This window comes from Apteryx mantelli, chromosome 12 (genome assembly GCF_036417845.1).
Source record: "Apteryx mantelli isolate bAptMan1 chromosome 12, bAptMan1.hap1, whole genome shotgun sequence".
In the NCBI taxonomy this organism is placed as follows: Eukaryota; Metazoa; Chordata; class Aves; order Apterygiformes; family Apterygidae; genus Apteryx; species Apteryx mantelli.
This window is the reverse complement of record NC_089989.1, coordinates 3,669,726-3,688,697: the sequence shown is the minus strand read 5'-3', so window position 1 is coordinate 3,688,697 and position 18,972 is coordinate 3,669,726. Positions and strand designations below refer to the sequence as shown.

Sequence of the window (18,972 nt, the reverse complement as noted above, 5' to 3'; positions counted from 1 at the left end):
GCACCGGACCAGCTCGAGCCGATGCAATAGAGCTGCTTGCGGAGGCCCAGGCTGCCACCTCTCTGGCACCTCCACTACCTGCCACCCTTTTTGCTTTATAAAGAAAATCCCTCGGCTGGAGTCTGATCCTCTTCGCTCAGTTTTCGCTCAAATCTTTCTTGGTGCCTGGCTCAGTAATTTGAGGAATAGGCGGTGGCTGCTAGGCCGTAAGATGCAGTACAGAAAATCTGATTTCTGAGATATTTTTAAAACAGGAGGCGATGTTGCCTAGCGCTTGAAAGCAATGCACGTTTAGGCTCATCTCCCACTTCGCCTCTCCTTCATCTTTGCTTTTTCCCTGTTCTCCAGTGAACAAAAGTTACCTGATAAAACCTAGAGGATCGGGGGGAAAGAGCTGTTAGGTCGCTGTAGGTAAGGCAGGATACCAGGCTGCCGTGGCTTAGTAAAGACACCACGCTAAAACCCTTGAAAGAAAATCATTGGAAATCGGTATCCTAATTTTAGTGGAGAGGGGGTAGGGCCATACAATTAAATTAAACTTTATCGATTATGTTTTTATGGATTTGTTTCCTCTGACAGACTCTGACGGCTTCTGCTGCAACGGCCTCAATGCAGTAAATATACATATATATACATATATATATATATATATATATACATACACGCATAAACTTCGACCGGAGATCGGCGGAGCAGCCCCCGGCGGCAGAGCCAGGGCCATCTAGCAGTGAGTGTGCGGGGACCGCGGGGCTGGCGGGGGCCGCGGGGCCGGCGGGGGCGGCGGGGGCGGCGGGGGCTGCTGGCGGCGCCCTGCCGGGCCCCGATACGCTCAGGCGACGTCTCCTCGGACGGCGCGCAGCGGGAGCACGGTGGCTGCGGGTGGGCTAGTGCTGTTGGCTTTCTGCTGTCATCAAATGAGTCAGCAGCAAGTCACCGGCTCGCATGGTGGCAGGGAGTGGCACGCCAGGAAATCAGGCAGGAAAGTGGAAAAAAAAAAAAAGGAGAGAAAACCGCAAGCGTTCAAGCCTTATATGGTCGCTTTTTGAAGTTTGTATGCTCCTTAACGGGTTGATAACACCCAGTATATCCGCACAGCGCGCGCTGTCGCTTTGCAGCCAGGAGGCCGCTTGTGCTCCGTCTCGCACAGCCGCCCTCCCGGCGGGCGCTGTACTGTGCACAGCGCTCCCGAAGGCTGCAGTGTTTCGCAGGCATGTAGGGACGGACCCCCCCTCCTGTGAGACCGGGGTCTGCCGGCCGCTGCGCAGGCCGCGGCTCCATCCGCCCCCACCGGCAGCGGGCTAGTGCCGGTGCCTTTGCTAGGTGAGGGGGGCTGCGCTGCCCCGGTCGCCCACCAGTGCAGTCTGGGTTGCACTTGTGGCTGTGCGCTAGTGCAATTTGGGTCGCACTCAAGGTTGTGCACTGGTGCAATGCAAGTTGTACTCCTGCTCGTGCGCTGGTGCACTGGGGGGTTGCACTCGTGTTTGCACACTGTTGCACAGGGGGCTGCACTCCTGCTCGTGCACTGGTGCACTGGGGGCTGCACTCCTGCTCACATGGTGGTGCACTGGGGGCTGCCTTCATGTTTGCGCACTGGTGCCCTAGGGGCTGCACTCCTGCTCACGCGCTGGTACACTGGCGGTTGCGCTCGTGTTTGCACGCTGTTGCACTGGGGGCTGCACTCCTGCTCACATGCTGCTGCAATGGGGGGGGGTGCAATTGTGTTTGCACACTGGGGGCAGCACTCCTGCTCATGCACTGATGCACTGGGGGTTGCACTTGTGTTTGTGCACTGTTGCATGGGGGGCTGCACTCCTGCTCCCGCACGGGTGCAATGTGGGGGGGCTGCACTGGAGCTTGCATGCTGGTGCTGGGGGGTGGTACTCCTGCTCCCGCACAGGTGCAATGGGGGGGGGGCTGCACTCCTGCTCTCACATGGGTGCAATGGGGGGCTGCACTGGAGCTTGCACGCTGGTGCAGGGGGCAGCACTCCTGCTCCCGCACAGGTGCAATGGGGGGGGGCTGCACTCCTCCTCTCACATGGGTGCAATGGGGGGCTGCACTGGAGCTTGCATGCTGGTGCAGGGGGCAGCACTCCTGCTCCCGCACGGGTGCAATGGGGGGGCTGCACTCCTGCTCTCACATGGGTGCAATGGGGGGGGGCTGCACTGGAGCTTGCACGCCGGTGCAGGGGGGCGGCACTTCTGCTCATGCACGGGTGCAATGGGGGAGGCTGCACTCCGGCTCTCACATGGGTGCAATGGGGGGGGCTGCACTCCTGCTCTCACATGGGTGCAATGGGGGGGGCTGCACTCCTGCTCTCACATGGGTGCAATGGGGGGGGCTGCACTCCGGCTCTCACATGGGTGCAATGGGGGGGGCTGCACTCCGGCTCTCACATGGGTGCAATGGGGGGGGCTGCACTCCTGCTCTCACATGGGTGCAATGGGGGGGGCTGCACTGGAGCTTGCACGCCGGTGCGGGGGGGCGGCGCTCCTGCCCCCGCCGCGGCGCAGGGCAGCCCCGTGTGCGCGCAGCGGGCTCGGGCCGGGCGCGGCCCCGTGCCCGTGGGCAGAGCAGAGCAGGGCGCGGCGGCGGCGGGGCGGGGGGGGCTCGGGCCGGGGCTCGGCGCTGCGGGCCGGGATTAGCGATACAGCGAGGGCGGGGCGGCCCCTCCCGGCGGATAAAGCGGGCGGCGGCGGCGCGGGGCCCGCGCAGAGGCGGGTGGCGGCGGCAGCGGCAGCGGTGCGGCAGCAGCAGCAGCAGCGCGGCGGTGTCCGTGCCGGTCGCTGACGGGCGCGCTCTCTCCGCAGCAGCGAGCGGGCGGGCGGGGCGGAGCGGAGGCGGCGCGGCGGAGGCGGAGGCGGAGCGGGGCCGGGCCGGGCCATGAGCACGCAGGCGCGGGGCCAGGGCGGGCGCAGAGCGCGGCACGGCGGCGGCAGCGGCGGCCCCGGCGCGGCGGAGCCCGACGGCGAGATGCCGGCCACCGAGAAGGACCTGGCGGAGGACGCGCCCTGGAAGCGCATCCAGCAGAACACCTTCACCCGCTGGTGCAACGAGCACCTGCGCTGCGTCAACAAGCGCATCGGCAACCTGCAGCACGACCTCAGCGACGGGCTGCGCCTCATCGCGCTGCTCGAGGTGCTCAGCCAGAAGCGCATGTACCGCAAGTACCACCAGCGGCCCACCTTCCGCCAGATGCAGCTGGAGAACGTCTCGGTGGCCCTCGAGTTCCTGGAGCGGGAGAGCATCAAGCTCGTCTCCATCGGTGAGTGCCGCGGGGGGAGAGGCTGTCGCGTAACTTACTTAGTTTTGCTTTAGGCGGACCTTTGCCCCCCTCCCCGTAACGTGGAAGCGGGTGTGAGCGGCGGAGGTGGCAGTGTGCAAAACGGAGGGATTTCTGCTTTTTTTTTTTTCTTTTTTCTTTTTCTTCCTGCTCTCGGAAAGAGCAGGTATTTGAGGCTTAGCAAAGTGTTGCTTAATAGCTGTGTGCTCAGCGTGTGCCGTGGGGTTGTTGCTGCAAAGCCAGCTGAGAGGATTAAACCCCTTGTTCTCCTTATTGTTTATTATCATTATTATTTTTTTAGGTGAGGCTTTGCTTTCAGATAACTTGCCCACACAAAGAAGCACAACACCAAAGTGTTTTCTGTCTCTGCACAGACACGGTTTCCCTAAACACCATCTCCTGAAAACAGTCGAGCCGAGTAACATAAACTCCAACACTGCTAGCATCAACATGTGTCACAGCCGGTCTCCGATATGGTGCTGAGGCCGAAGCTGTCGTCAGTCCAGGTGTTAGAGATACACGGCTACCGCAGCTGGTGGAGCAGCGTTAGGAGGCTGCTCTTGCTCGTCAGAGCCCAGCAGATGATGCCAGCGGTCAGGCGAGCGTGGATGCGTGTTTAAGTGCAGTTGCAGCTTATGTGCTGCGTTTAAACAGCGCAGCGCTTTCTCCTTCACCTTTCTGCAGTGTGAAGGTCGTGGGTAGAACAAGTGCAAGGACCACTGCTATCTCGTAGAGATAGGTGGCTCGAGCTGATGCCGTGGCCTTGCTGGTGCTGTGCGTGGCGGTCTGCAACGCATGGGTGGGTGCAATTGCTAGGTGCCTGTCAGTCAGTTCAGGAAAGCGGCTGGTGGCATGCAAGTCGAACTGCAAATGATCCCTCAGGAATGCATGCGGTGACCATTTCTCGGGAATAGCTCAGGTGTGGCCAGAACAAAATCTGTAAAGCAGTAATTTGAATGCTTTAGAGATGCCTGGGAAGGTATTTGAATGCCTTTGCAAGAACTTAGTTCTCTGCCAGATAATTCAAATTACTGTAGCCTGATGACTCTGGCCTCAGTGAATTACACAGCTGAATTTGGGTAAGTGTAGTTCTGCTCAATTGTCTAAAACTCTTGACCAAGGTGAAAGTTGTTTCCCTTCAGAGGCATTAGCTACAATAGTGAGAAAATAGAAACTTTGGCATGTGTTCTCGTAGCCAGAAGTCCTCTCTAGAGACTGGTGGCTCGGGGTGGGCACCCTGAGCTTCCTCGCTGCCAAGGCGTAGAAGATGCACTTAAAGTGAGGACCATTGGGACCTGACTGCCTGGCTGCTCCCACAGGAGAAAACAGCTCACATGCTTCCCTCTGGGAACAAAACTGGTGCTGGCTCTTTGCTCAGAGGTGCATTTTCTTTACACAGTGGGTGTTTTAAATTGCAGCTGCCTACCTCTTCAGTTAAGCTTTCTTCTGCCGACTGTCAAGGCTGCAATGTTTTGAACTTACCCTTATGCTACAGCTGTTGGAAAAGCTTGTTACCAATAGCAGTGCTAAGAGGGGGCAGGCGCTTCCCTCCTACTGTATTGTTTGCCTTAGGAAAACCTTGCTGCTACAGCTGCCTTCCTATTTGTCTTTGCGACTTCCCGAGGGATACCGGTTTGGGAGACCGACATTAGCCTGGTCAGGTCTGGTTTCCAGTGACTTCCTTTCCAGAAACGCTGTAGCAGCAGTGCAGGGGTATTACAGGATCGGGTTTAGCTGCAGAGTAGGTGTAACTGTTGAAGACTTGTCTGTTTTGCGAATTACTTGCATTGCGGATTACTTGCATTGTATTGGCTGTTATAAACGCAACTTAAAGCTGAAGCTGCAGAAAATGAAATTACTGTGGCTGCTGGTGCCTTTACCCTATTCCCACCTCGGTACTAAGGAGTGTTTATAGCTCGATCTGTGCTATGCCGCCAGAACAGGAGCCAAGCGGTAGCATAGGAGTCCTGCTATACGAACAAGCTGAGCCACTCCTGAAAAAACATCCTGAACTCACTTTCCAAAAAAGACATTCAAAGTAAACCTTACGGAGGAGTTCCACTTGGCTAAATGGGCCAAAACTTGTGCTCTCTTTTGCAGGCATAGGTTAGTCAGTAAAATGGTACCTGCCCATAGGAACGTATTTTTTTTTTTTCCCCTGCAGTTGTATGTTCTGAAGAACTTGAGTGTGTTTTTTTTTTTTCTTTTTCTTCTTTTTTTGGTCTCTTCTTTCGTGTTGCTGTACAAAAGCTAGGCCATAACAGGGTCTAGAACTATGCCTAATTAAAGGCTTTTAGATGGAGAGCTTTCATGGTAATGTTGTTCTTTAGGGCCAGCTTGCATGGTTCTGAGTTGAATTAGTCAGGAAAACCTGGCAGCTGTGACTGTTTAATTTCTAGCATTAATAACACCATCAAATCACTGTTAAACAGATACAGTACATGTTCCAGTTAAACTTAATTTCCAGGATTTTTATAGAATACCTGTATTCTGGCTTAGCTACTGCTGCTGTACCGCAACCCATACTCTTTAGCATTTTCAGTAGTAAGCCTTTTGGCATTCAATTATTGTCCATTTAAAATAAATCTGCCTATACAGAGATAAGATTTTGGTCAAACACAAAGCTTTTTTTTTTTTTGATACACAGTTAATAGTCTAACCTGTCTTGCTGCTGTTACCCCTTATTTAGTAACTGCTCAGACAGTCTGTTAGTAGTTTTAAGATGCTTTTCTTCCTGCCATGATGTGTCTTCACTTCAGTGCGAATATGTAACTGCATGGTTGGACTGATCTACTATAAAGTAGGTGTAATGCTCGATCTGTGTATTTTGGGCAACTCTTCAAAGGCAAAACGGAAAGCTCCGAGAAAGCTGTTAAGGCAATGCCTTGAACATGAAGGCATCTTCTGCTTGGTGTATGAGGTAGCTGCTATGCTAGTGAAGTGTTAACGACTTAAGTCTAGCGTCCCGGTCCCCAACCCCCCCGCCTGCTAGACTGAAGATAATTGCAGATTCCTGGGTGCTGAGTGTGGCCTGTAGTGTGACAAACGCTGAGGAGTAGGAAGCTAGGAATGTGGAGTATAAGGAGTTTGCTCTTGGCCTTAGGATCAGATTGACTCTGGAGATTACATTGTATGGGAGCTGCATCATGCTTTAGGAAGAGCTACAGCAAATTGCTGAGAGATGACTGAGGCTGGGCTTGGCGCTCGCCTGGCTCCCAGAAACCCTGTTATCAAGCGGTAGAAGCCAACTGATTGGGCTTAGGAACAAGACTTCAGTGTCTGAAGGCTGACAGATAGCTTTTTGACTGACCTGATAAGCTGCTCTGGACCTTATAGAAGACAGGTCTGATGCACACTGCTTGGGTGCAGTTGGGTGCCTCTTTGCGCTGTTCTCGTGGCCGTTGCGCGCCCTGCAGCCCCATATTGCTACCATGATGAGCACAGAGCAGTTGGCTTGTTTGTTTGGTGGAGCTGCAATCCTGGACTGCAGCAGTCAGATTGATCAAACTGAAAAAAAACGTGTGGTTTCTCTTTGGGCTGTGCTTTCGCTAGATTAGTGAGCTAATTTGACTTGCTGTGCAGCTGCAGGATGTTGAGTGCTGATGCAAGTGAATAGGTGGGAAGAAGCAGCCAAGGGTCATGTGCTGGTGCTGCTGCCTGCTCCTGTGGCACTGATCTGATGTCAGCATCAGGTGTAGTTTTGCATTTGGCTCTAGGTTTTGTTTTTGTGATTGTCATGAGTCCCACTGCAGTGCTTGGAGGGAGCGGAGCTGTGCCAGTGGAAAATGGGTGGGGAGTATATGGGCTTATAATAATGGTCTACTGGTATAAGTACAGAACTTGCCTTGTGAGGGTCTCAGTGGTGTCAGTGCTTCCTAGCTGTAGGAGTGAGTGCTTCTGGAAGGGACATCTTTCTGACCTAGCCTGCCCATCTTAACCTGTTTATCAAATGGGTTTTTGGTTAATGACCGAGTACTTGGTGCATGCGCTATGCTCTGTAGTGCAGACTTTCTGCATCAGTCTGCAGACCTCAACCACGCTCTAAAGGTGAAAGTAGCTTGACCTGAGAGTCCTTTGTCTGAGTACTGCTTTGAAATCTCATTTCAGGAAAACGGTTGGGAAACAACTGTGATCCCTAGGTTGATAAAACACCACAGGCTGACAAAGCAAACTTTGAATTTCTAGGGGAAATTTGCCTCCTCTAAAACTTGGTAAATGTATTATCCTGTAATACCTAGAGCTAGTTGCTTGAAAACAAACAAACAAATGTATTTTCAACCTGTGTTCACCTAGGGTCTCTCTGTCCCCCTCCAGGTGCTATTAACACATCATAAGGAGGTAGTCAAGATACACTTGCATTCTGTCTACTACTTACCTGTGACTTCCCTGGAGGCTGTTTTCTGGAAAATATCCAGTGCGTCTTGGAAACAGGTTTCTGCTTCTTGGAAACGTGACACTTAATACTTCCCCTCTAGAATTATTTTTGATAGACTGACAATGGGCCTCACTACTGGAGCCTGGATGAGGCTTCAGTTTCTAAAAGCAGTTGATCTGCCCAGGACCTTCTGTTTCAATAGCTTGACTCTTGCTCTCCAAGGGAAAATGGCTTTGCACAGGACACTTGCTCCAAGTTACAGAAAACCTTAAGGTAGCTTAGGTGGACTGTTCTTGCATTCCTTTACATCTGAGTGGAAACTTGTAAACTGATCAAACCCTCAGTGAAATTACTTGGGACCGGTTAGACTAATGTGCTAAACAGCTTTTTATTTAAGGCACTGAAAACTATACCAGCTATTCAAGAAGGACTGAAGTCTTAACTGCTCCATATTCTAATGCTATGTGCTGTATTGACTTACATGGGATGTTTAAATCTAAATGGGTCAGGATAACTATTTTCCTAGCCTACAATTGTAATCTAAGAATGTGGTTAGCCTTGTGTGTGGCCATGCTTATGCATTCCCAGTATTGTTTGGTGTCTGCTGCAAGCGATGGAAAGTAAAACAATGATCTCTGAATCCCTGAAGCTTTAGAGGAATTCTGTTTTCTCTCTGCCATTCAGAAATAGATTTTGTGCTGCTAGTTTGGGATCTGAACAAGGGCCTGCTAAATTCAGACCACTAATAAACACTAAACAAGCGCACCAAAGAGAAATGGTATGTTGCAGGCAAAGCTTGTGCGAGCAGACCTCCACTGCTGGGTAACGCTTGCCCAGGTCTCAGCCACAAGCGTCAGGCGCACCTGTGTGCACGTACCCTTCTTCCTTTACCACCTGATGTGCCTTTAGGGGATCGTGGACCTGGTCTGTAACTGTTTACAACAATGAAATTAAGCTGCAACCCTTGATGACCCAGGGTTTGGCTCTGTTAGAGCCTGGTACCAGTGTGCTTGAAGAGCCTGTCCCAGTGGTTATGGCTTAAAGATCATCAAGTCTTTCGTTCTTGGTTCCTCATGAGTTAGCAAGACTTTCTGTAGGTAGACCTCTAAGTTCCTGCAAGATCCTCCGTGTTCTTCCTCTGTCCATACTGATAGTGCTACGCTCCCTCTTCCCAAAGTCTGCCCCAGTGGGGAAGGGGAGTTATCTCTGACCAGATGCACCGAAGTAGTGATGGACACGTGGTAGGTAGAACTACATGAGGATGTGTTGCTGCAAACTGTTTGGACTTGGCAGGACAAAGAGAATAAGATATTCCAAGCATGTCTTGTGCTGGAGGAAGGAAATGCTGTGTAAATGAGTGTTAACTTGTGGGGGAAGAAGCCAAAACAAGATCTATGTGAAAAGGCTAAGGGAAAGCACTGCCCATCCTTTAGAGATCTAAGCTCTGTCTTTCTTTGCAGCTTTCGCTGTATGGCACTGCTCACAAAGCTGTTTTATTTGCAAGCTGAATTCATGCTAAAGGTAGGGAAACAGACATATGTCTTTTCCTGCTGTATTTAGGGTAATAGAAACAGCAGTTTTCATTTAAAAAAAGAAAACAAACTGTATGTGAAACCTGCACTATCTGCTTCTATATTTTTATCGATAGCTGTTGTTAGTTAGTGCCTGTCTGATAGCAGTGGGTACTTACCCAGACATCTGCTATGAGAAGGGTGGGTGAGGCACGCTGAGCTGACCTTTCTCTTCCAAGGTACTTGACCTTGGGTTCAGAGTTGAGTCAACTGAAATTTGAGGTTCTCTTGAATGGGCTAAGCAAGCTCAGCCTGTTGATTTGGATTAATGCGATGAAGCTCAAGTACAGGTTTTTTTCATAGGCCTTGCCTCTGGGGACTTGGCACAATTTTTTTTTTTCCCCTCTACAAGGCAAAAATGTAGCTCATGCTCCTTTTGCCTGTTTGTTTCTAATAAGGAAAGACCAGTACTACCTAATAGGGAAGACACAGGTGACCGATAAGGCAAGTCTGAGATCCTGTACTTGAAAGCCTTGCAGAGACTGTACACTGTCATAACCAGATGGTCCTCTGGACTGCAGCACTGATGTGTCTGACTTGTCTGTGGACAAGACTGAAGCTTTCTGTCCCTTCCTGCAACTAGCCTTGAGTTCCGCAGGTGTCTGCATAACATCTGGCACATCAGAGTGAAGAATGGATCTGCTTTGGGCTCTGGGTGCGACCAAAGATTGTGGTTGCTAGATTGTGATTTCTGGTGTAAATGGTATTCTGCTCTAAGCACTTGGGAGTCTAATGTCACAGTAAGATATAGGCAATATCTTGTTTTCACCCAGCTAGTATGTTCCAGCACTAATACAACCCTTGCAAGAAGAGAAAGTGTGTGTGTGTAAACAAGCTAAGCCACTTTAAACAACGGCCAAACACAGCTTTACCCAAGTTCCTGAGGAAGCCTGGATTGTCTTGCATGACATCCTCTTTGCTGAATAATGCACCAAACATTCTCCTGCCTTAAAACCACCTGGGAGGGGGCAGAGGCTGGAGCAGTGAGTCCTGTCTCCGCTGGCGTGATGGATTGGGGTTATTTGGACCTCCTGCTGATACTGCCCTTGGAACAAAGCAGTCATGGCTTTTTAATAAACCGTCTGAGAGGAATGGTGATATTCATATGGCTGCATGGTCTAGCTGTTAATGAGATTTCCTCCAAGTTTGTTAGGTAATGGTGATCTTCTGCTTCTCGCAATTTACACAAGCAGACAGCTAATCTGATTGGAAGGAATTAATATTTAGGGAAGACTAAATCTCTAATCACTCTAAAGCATAAACTCTGCTCATATTTCAGGGTAACTTTCTCTGGGTCAGTGAAATATAGCAGTTTTTTGTGATCAGCCTGAGAAGTTGTTGGTGGTATTACTTTGAGTATCAGGGCAGCGATCTTCCTTATGAAGGGGCAGATTAGTTCTGCTAATAGCAGTGGCCGGTGGCATGAACGACCCTGCCAACGGTACTCAGTAATAGCTCAAAAAAGGCTGTGGGCTCTAAGGGCATGGCATCATGGGCTGCAGCTTCAGGGCCCTCTGTAAATCGTGATGCGTTTGCTCTTCAGAGCACTGAGTTACTCTAGTATGAGCTAGCAGGGCTCCATGGCAGCCACAGCTCTCCCCAAAGCTGGGTCGTCTCTGAGGGAAGGCGGGTGCAGACAGATTGCCACCCCAAAACCAGCCTGCCTGCTGGGAGGGCCGCCTGCCCTGCAAGGGGAAGGAACACAGCCCATGGAGAAAGGGGATAGCTTTGGCAATGGGAGTCTTGGAGCAGCTCTGACAGTTAATGCTCATTTTGGTAACGTGCTTTTGGAAGTAGAAATCTTGCTCAGCAGCAAGCAAACGATATAGGTGTGCCGGAGACGGCTGTAGCTGTGGTATTGCAAAATAACGGATGTAGCTGTCCTAGACCTTTGAGACTGCGGTAAAATCGGTGAGAACAGTTTATGCTGTGGGTGAATTATTGTCATAACCACTTCCTCTCACGCCCTCCGTTAGTGTGAGCCGAGTCAATGCAAGAATCCACTGAAACCGTACTCGAGGATACGCCTCTTGGGAACGACAAGCCAAGACTGGGCAAGGCTTGCGACAGACCCGCGTCCCGGTGCCGCTGAGGCATACCCTCGTGGGCGGCAGTGCCGGGCGGCGCGTGAACAGGGTGGGTGCCGCGCTGCGGCAATGGGCTGGAGGCTGTCGGCGGCTCTCTGGTCTTGTCGCGCAGTTTGGGAGGTTCGCTGTCCTCTGCAAGCCTGGGTGGGGTGGAATCATTTGCGACACTGGCCGCAGGCCCTCCGCGTTGCTGCTTTGCAGCAGAGCAATAACCGAAAGCGGTGAGGCCACCCTTCCTGCTAGCTTGCGGCTGGTGCGTTTCCACCCACTTGCGCTGAAATCTGGAGGGCGCTTCAAACCGACTGCTCTGGCCTCCGAGACGAGCTGCCGTCAGAGCTGTTAAATGCTGCTTTCTGAAAAGCCGGTCCCCATGCCCTGTGCAGGTGTTGCTAGTAAGTCTGTGCCATGAAATTGCCAAACCTGAAGGTGCTGGTGGTGTGCTTTCTTGTACCAGATGGTCCTGCTTGGCTCTAGCTTGCGGTATTGTACTGCAACACCCGCTGCCGTTGCAGACTAACCGGAGCGCTTTGGTGGCTGCCTACTGGTTTTGATTAGTCTATGGCTACTCTTGTGAGGAGACAGAACGCATGTGTATGTATTTCTAAGCTTATGCTAAAGGGCACTGTCAGGGCTGGTGGGCCTAAAAGGAGCCGTAGGTGGCAGCTCCTGAACTGTGTTATGTAAACATGCTTTTGAAGTGACTGCTTTTGAGCCATGCAGCAGAAAGCACGATGCATGGAGCTGTGATAGCAAATTCGTGTGCTCTGAGCAGATGTCTGTGATGAATAACCTTCAGGTTCACCTAAGCAGAGGAGGCAATGTGCTGTTCCCCTTGACCAGATACTAACTCACAATAACTAGTCCTTCTTGTAATTGGTATGTTTAACTGTTTCACACCCCCTTTTTCTTGCATCAATTTTGCGGCACAGATGCAGTACAATTTTACTGAACTTCTAAAAGGAGCATACCAGTAAGTCAGTTCTGGGAGATAGTTTAGGTCTCACAGCTAAAACAGGCGGAAGTACATCTTGGGCTTGACCTTTAGCTCTGTGCATGTCCTGCATTTGTCATGAGTACTTGCACTCCCTCTCTGCTAATAGTAGGTCCTTCTCTATGCTTAGTCTGCACTATTGAAAAGCCCAAGCTAACGGGTACTGCGTAGGGCCCTATGGTTTGACTTTGTCTTGCTGGTTGGGAACTGGCAGTATGACAAAAAACTTGTATCTGCCATGGTGTGAGACACGTATCTTGGATTAATCTGACTTCCTTTGATCCCCACTACAGAATAGAGAACACTGGCTTGCTAAACAAGCTGGTGTCAAACTGTTGTCTTGACAGCACAAGTTATCAAATGTTACTTCATATTGATAGCTAGATAGTGAATTTCAGCAAGGTTTCCTTCTCTTTGCAAGGCTCTGAATAATTCTGCTCACTGCTCTCCAGATAATCCAAAGCACGAGCATTTCTGAGCACTGAATCAACTGATCTTGTTTGCGTTTGTCTGAGTTATTCCACAAACACGGGAAAAGGTGCTTCAGTGTAAGGACTAGAAACAAGATCACTGTCGGATTTTAAGAACAGAAGCTTTTGTGAATTGTGGCTTCTGAGCTGATTTGGACCAGCTTGCTCAGACACCTGGCTGCTTCTGCAGAGCTGCTGCTTGCTGCAGTTGTTGTTACTAGCAGTGGTTCTCTGATCGGTTGTCATTTGCTTGTCACGTGGCTTGTTACCAAATTCCCCTGTGGGGGAAGAGTTGGTATCCGAACAGATTTAACATACCAACTGTGGGAAGACTTAGGATGCCGATCGCATTGTTTCAGCTTCGTTCTGGCTGTTGATTAACACCACTGTGGCTGCATGCAAATATCTGATAGCTTATGTAACTGCTTGCACAGAATCAATGATCTGATTAGAAGTCAAATAGAATAATCCTCCAGAGACAACTGAAGCTGTTTCCTTTTGGTAACTCTTAGGCTTGTGGGAAAAATATAACTATATAGAAAAATAAGGGTGGTGACTGCTAGGAGAAGAATGTGGGGACACTTGAAAAAGTGGTAACTTCCAGTGCCACAGCCCAAGCTCAGCAGCGCTGGACATCGTGGCTGTCAGATTTCAGGACAGAGACCTTGGGGCTCTTAGACTGTCCTGTAGATGCCCTCTGTAGCAGTGGAGTCTTAATGCTCTTGACTCGTGAATGGTTCCCCCTTCCAGTGTGCATGTGCAGACTGCAACCATAACAGCCCTAAGCTTACTGGCAGTAGACTTGTTGCCTTTGACCAGCTAAGGACCTCTTAAAAACTGCTCTTTGGAGATTCCTGTGCAAAATAGTTAAAAATTACTTTGTTCCTAAGCTGCATGTCTCCATGAAATGGGCAAAATGGGGTGTGGTGAATCTTGCTCAAAAACTCTGTTGGCTGAAGTGGGCAGAGAAATGTCTTTCTGCTCCTTTGGGGACTTGGAGCCTCTGTTCTCCCCAAAGGGGTGCAGAGGAAGGATGTTCCCTTCTTTATAGACACGAAGTTGAGCTTATATGCGAGAATGAAGTTTACAGTTGATGAAAACTAACATGGTGCTAGATGTGGAAACTCCCAGCAGCTGGTGTTTCTACATGAGTTTTGTGGTATGGATATGTGGCCCTGCATACCTGTACAAGCGTACAGTGTCTAGTGTCTGAAGCACCTTTGAGTCTTTGGTCTTAGCAGTAGAGGATATGGGTACATGCTAGACAGCTGAACAGTTGCATCAAGTATGGGTGGTCAAAGAGAAGAGAAGTCTTACCACAAATCCAGTACAGCTAATACTGGTGAAAGACTCCTGTTGATATAGGCTAGCTGTATGCTAATAGAGCAAATTTTCTACTGATAGTACTGTCCTGACCTAACCTGAATAATGGGCAAGAACAAGCATTGTCAGCTCAATCAGTTGTCAAGGGCCAAGTAAGACTTTATGGACTATGCAAGCTAGCGAGGAGTGCCTGCAGATAACCTGTCCTGGACTTGAATCAGTGCACTCGTAAGTACTCAGCAGAGCTATACAGAAGCAGGCAGGGCTCACAGGTAGCCAATTAGTTTTTGCACCCAAAAAAAGTTGGATAACTCTGAACTTGTCTTCCCTGTGGTCCAGATTCTCCCCCAATGTATCGAGGGGGAAGATGACTAATTAAAGTTTTTTCATTGAGCTCACTACCACTTTAAAGCTTGGAAGGCAAAGCCCTGACCTTGGTGCTGTCATAGCTAGATGATTAGTGGCTGCTAAGTGAGCATTACTGGACAAGCTAATGACTTGCAGACATCTGCAGCTGTAAAGACAGGAGCATATGGGACTCCTGAACAAGGCTAATGTAGAGGCCTTGTCCCAGAGAGAATTAACCCTATCGCCACTAGGATCCTTACTTGCTGTGAGCCTTGGCTCATGAAATACATATTGCAAAGATTATTGGGCATATTCTTAGATTTTTCTCAATATGAGTGAGATGCAGCAGCTTTGGAAGTCAAATGTACAGGACCTTTGGTGCTACCCTGGTCTGAGACATTTTCATGCATCTTAATTGGGTGAAATTTGAAAGTTGAAGCACTCACCATCCTTCCATTGCTAAAATAACCTTGGACCAGCTGTCTGTATTCTGATGTTGACGATGTCATGAAGTGAGATAGAGATGTGCTACTCCTTTAGGGTCAGGACTGCACTGGCTGGGACAGAAGGTTGCTTGTCCTGGCTGGCTCTGGCTCTGCCTGCTCTGCTCTGGTAGAGCTTTCTTCCTGGGGTGCAGCTCAGGTGCACCATGCCATACCACCAGCTCGTGGGCTTTCAGTTCTCTCAATTGAAAGGTCGAAGTGATGGCAACAGACCTGCAGCTCACCACTAGTATCTGCTGGGAACTTAAAAATATCCAGCTTCTAAAAGTGAGGAGTTCAGCCTGGAAAGCGCTTTCTGAAAGGAAATTATCAGGGGTTATCTGACAAGGATAATTTACAGGGCTCCCTGAGCTGGTTCTCTTTGCAATGAAATCAAGTTCTGGTATGTGCTCTGGCTCACTGGCCAGAGCCCCCAGCCTGAGTCTTGGGGTGACCTTGAGGCTGTTTTCTTTTTCCGGAGGTAGGGCTGAGTTTGGCCTGTGTTTCTGTGCATGCCTCCTGGGAGCTCCTCATCCCATTTTGAGTTTCTGTTAGAAGTATCCGAGCTGAAAGTTGGCTTCTGCATGTTTTAAATCCTTGCAGAATGGACTAATGGACTCCTTCCCTGCAAGACACTTATGCAAAGTGGTGACAGGCTATGGTTTTGGGGCCTGCCTCATGCTTCAGCACTGCAGAACAGGTAAAACGACGGACTGACAGGCAAGGCCGCTACACCAGCAGCGATGGACTTGAGTAAGAAGTTGCTAGTTCAGTTACTGGAAACAGCCGAGATGTCTGGAGTTGCCCAAAGTTAAAGCTCTGCTAAATGACCCTAATTCCAACGGGGATGCCTCCCTGACACTAGTAGCACAAAATTCTGCTTCAACAGATCTACTACAGATTTTGCTGTGGTATTATAGCATAGCTCTGAGCTCAGTACTTAAAACTAAGGAAGTACCTCTTCTGATATGGATAAATAACTGAAGCTAAACTATGTACATGTAACAGGTTTTTAATTGCAAGGCGGGAAAGTAAACTGTTTAATGCGAACTGCTGCAGCTATTGGTTGAAAACACTGCCTAAGGCAGAGGAAGGTTAAACATTTTGATTAACCAGCTTTATTACTTAAATATAGGTTTTAACAAGCTGCAGAATATTTCATATTGTAGCTGTAAGAAAAATAATTCAGACTTCTGAAACAGTATCTGGACAGCGAAAGTATTCAAGCTGAAGCACAGAAGCTAAAATGAGCAGCCCTGTCCCCATCTAGGAATAGGACAAGTACCTGTAGTTCTTGTTCTGGCTGGCTGGAGGCAACAGCTAGGCATGCTACTAAGCGTTTTTCATGGTGAAATTGAGGAAATGATGATAGACAGAGCAGCCTAACTTTGTACCTAACCTGGTAGTCTTAAAAGTTCTCCTAAGTAACGTATAATGGGTGTAGCCACAGGAGCCAGCTTCTGAATCCCAGAAGGGCAGTCTGGTCTTACGTAGGCTAAACAAGACTTGCCTGTCTCTGGATCTGTGTACAATTAATCTGTTCTGGGATAACATGGATTTAGTCCCTGGGCACTGACTGCTGTGTAAATAGCAGGCCAACGGTGTGCTTGTGCATATGTGTAGAAATGTTAATGGTACCTAAACTACCTAAGGCAGAGACATGTTGTTCCTTGGTGTGGAACACATGGCAGACTGCCTCGGTGCATAAATCTCTTGCATTCCTAACGGAGCTCGTCTTTAAAAACACGGAGAGATGAGCAGCTTGTCTTTAGGGCGTTGATACCTGGACAGTCTGGTCCTCAGACTTCAGTACTACTGATTGGTGTGAAATCAGGTGATGTTACGGAGGGGGGGTCACAGAGCAGTGCATCCTGCAGTACAGCTGCAGCTATTCCAGCTCCAGCAAAACCTCCCCTAAAGCCAGTGCTGCTTTTTTTGTCGTCTTAAAAATGCAGAATACAATAGGCTCACAAATGCGAACAATGCGAGACTGCAGATTAAAAACTAGATCTTGGAGCTGGCGACTGTCTGGGTGATTGCCTGCACCCTGCTCGGTGAGCATGTGGTGTGACATGGTGCTGTCCCTGGGAACCTCGGAGGAAGCTGCGAGCTTGCTGAGCGTGGAGACGCTTGTGTGAAGCGTGTAGTCGTGGTTCTGGAGCTGAACGCCTTGAAGTCCGGCAGCGGGAGAGCAAAGGTGGTTTCCCTCTTAGCTCTGGCTAGCTCCAAAGTGCCGTTAGCAGCCAGAGCCTGTCACGCTTGAGCAGCTCCCGACAAAGTTGGCTTCGGCTGACCTTGTTAAATGCACTGAGGTCCTTCTGCTTCTTGTTACAGGCAAGCGCGCTGGCCGGGGGCGCCTGGCCTGCGGAGGAGGCGTCTGGCGGGAGGGGGGGAGCCAGCGAAATGGTTCCTCCATCGCCGCGCAGAAACGGAGCTCGCGCTCGGTGCGGTGCGGGACCGCCCGCACGTGACAGTGGCTCTGCGGGAGCTGCGCCGGGTCGGCCCGCAGCAGCGGACGTGAGCCGGAGACCTGGGAGATGGCGTGGGGCCATGCAAGGCTCGCGCCTTGGTGGTGGCTGCGCCGTGCAGGCAGCCCCGGCTCCGCTCCGAGGTGCAGCATGAAACTCTGGCGTTGGGGCGGGGGGGAGAGGAGGAACGGGTACACAAATCTGCACTAAACAGCTGGGGCTAATATGTGCTAAAGCTGTACCATTAATTCCATATGGTGCTGCTTAAGGTGCTCAGGGACCACCCATACAGTGTGCTGCTTTGCAGATTCACTGCTGCTCTCCTGGCTTTTTGAAGCCTCCTCTCAAAAGAGGCCTGTCTGATAGTGGCTGCCGTGATCAGATGAATTATCTGGGCCTCAAGCCAAACGTCTATTCCTTATGTTAGCAGCTTTTAGCTGAAACCGTATAAACACAATGCTGTCCTATGTGGAATGTTAAACATACAGGTCTTAAATCTCTACTGTGCAGGGGAGAGCCTTGCGCTCAACATTATGAGCAGATGGAAGTGTGTTTACTTCTGGGTTGTACAAGTATACAAAATTATGCTTAAACGACTTCACTGCTTTTTCCAGAAAGAATGGAAAGCCTGTTCCTTCAAGAAGCAGCTGCACAAGACTGACTGACTTGTTCTGCCTTTGTTTTAAGGCTTGACCTTCTAGGAAGAAAGTGGCCTCCTTTATTTTTAGAAAAGGGACAGTCATGATTTCCAGTGGAGGGGAGGATAGGTATCAATATATGAAAGCTAATAAAGAACAAACATCTGGCTGGCTTAGATGCAAAAGCATTAAGACATCTTCATAGTGGTCATGGAAAAGCAAAAGTGCTGTGCAGAGTAATAAAATAAAATTAAAAAAACAACTGCCCCCCCAAACTAATCCTCTAGCTCTTTCTCTGTAAGAAGAACTAACAAATAAGGGTTGTTAGTTCATGAGGGTGAAAGAGGTGCAGTGACTTGGATGCTTGCCGGGGTTGTAGCAGAAGAGCAATGGGAGCGTATGTCTGTAGTGACCATCTAACTGCCTCCAGTGTCCTTGCTTGGAATGCAGCCATAGAAAGGGGCTTGGTTTATACAGACTTTTCATGACATCTTCCCGATTGGCACTTGCACAGCGGTGTTGTAATGGTGGCTAGAGTTCAGCGGCGAGAGTGCAGCTGACTTCCAGGCAGTCTGCACCATCTTGGCAATGCTGAATTGCAGCGGGTTGTTATGGAGCATGAACGTCAGCGGGGAAACTGCTTCTCTGAGGAGACAAGATGTGTTCTCGTGGCAATATGCAGATGTAGGGCTGTATTCAATGCTGAGTTTTTGTGCTAAGAGTGCCCACTTCCATCTCAATGTGGAAGTTAATTGTCAAAATGACTTAGACATTGGGGAGAGATTTTTAGGACAACTGGCCCTCTCAGGAGTGGGGTGTGATTGCTTGTTGTAGAGAGCTGCTTTTCCTATTGCTTCTCAGGAAGTGGTAGGATAGAGATAGCTGACCTTCTGAAATCCTGGAATAATCTTATCGCTAAACTACAGACAACTGCAG

At 49.8% G+C, this 18,972-nt stretch overlaps 1 protein-coding gene across 3 annotated transcripts in view; it reads left to right on the top strand.

Moving 5' to 3' along the window:
• Positions 1–2,883: 2,883 nt before the first annotated feature.
• FLNB (filamin B) overlaps positions 2,884–18,972 on the top strand; it is an 82,598-nt gene continuing 66,509 nt past the window's right edge. For 2 of the 3 annotated variants that reach the window (XM_067303727.1, XM_067303726.1), the window contains exon 1: positions 2,884–3,265. In XM_067303727.1, coding sequence (XP_067159828.1) covers positions 2,884–3,265 — 382 coding nt within the window. The remainder of the gene's footprint in view (positions 3,266–18,972) is intronic. The other variant, XM_067303728.1, reaches the window with a different exon arrangement.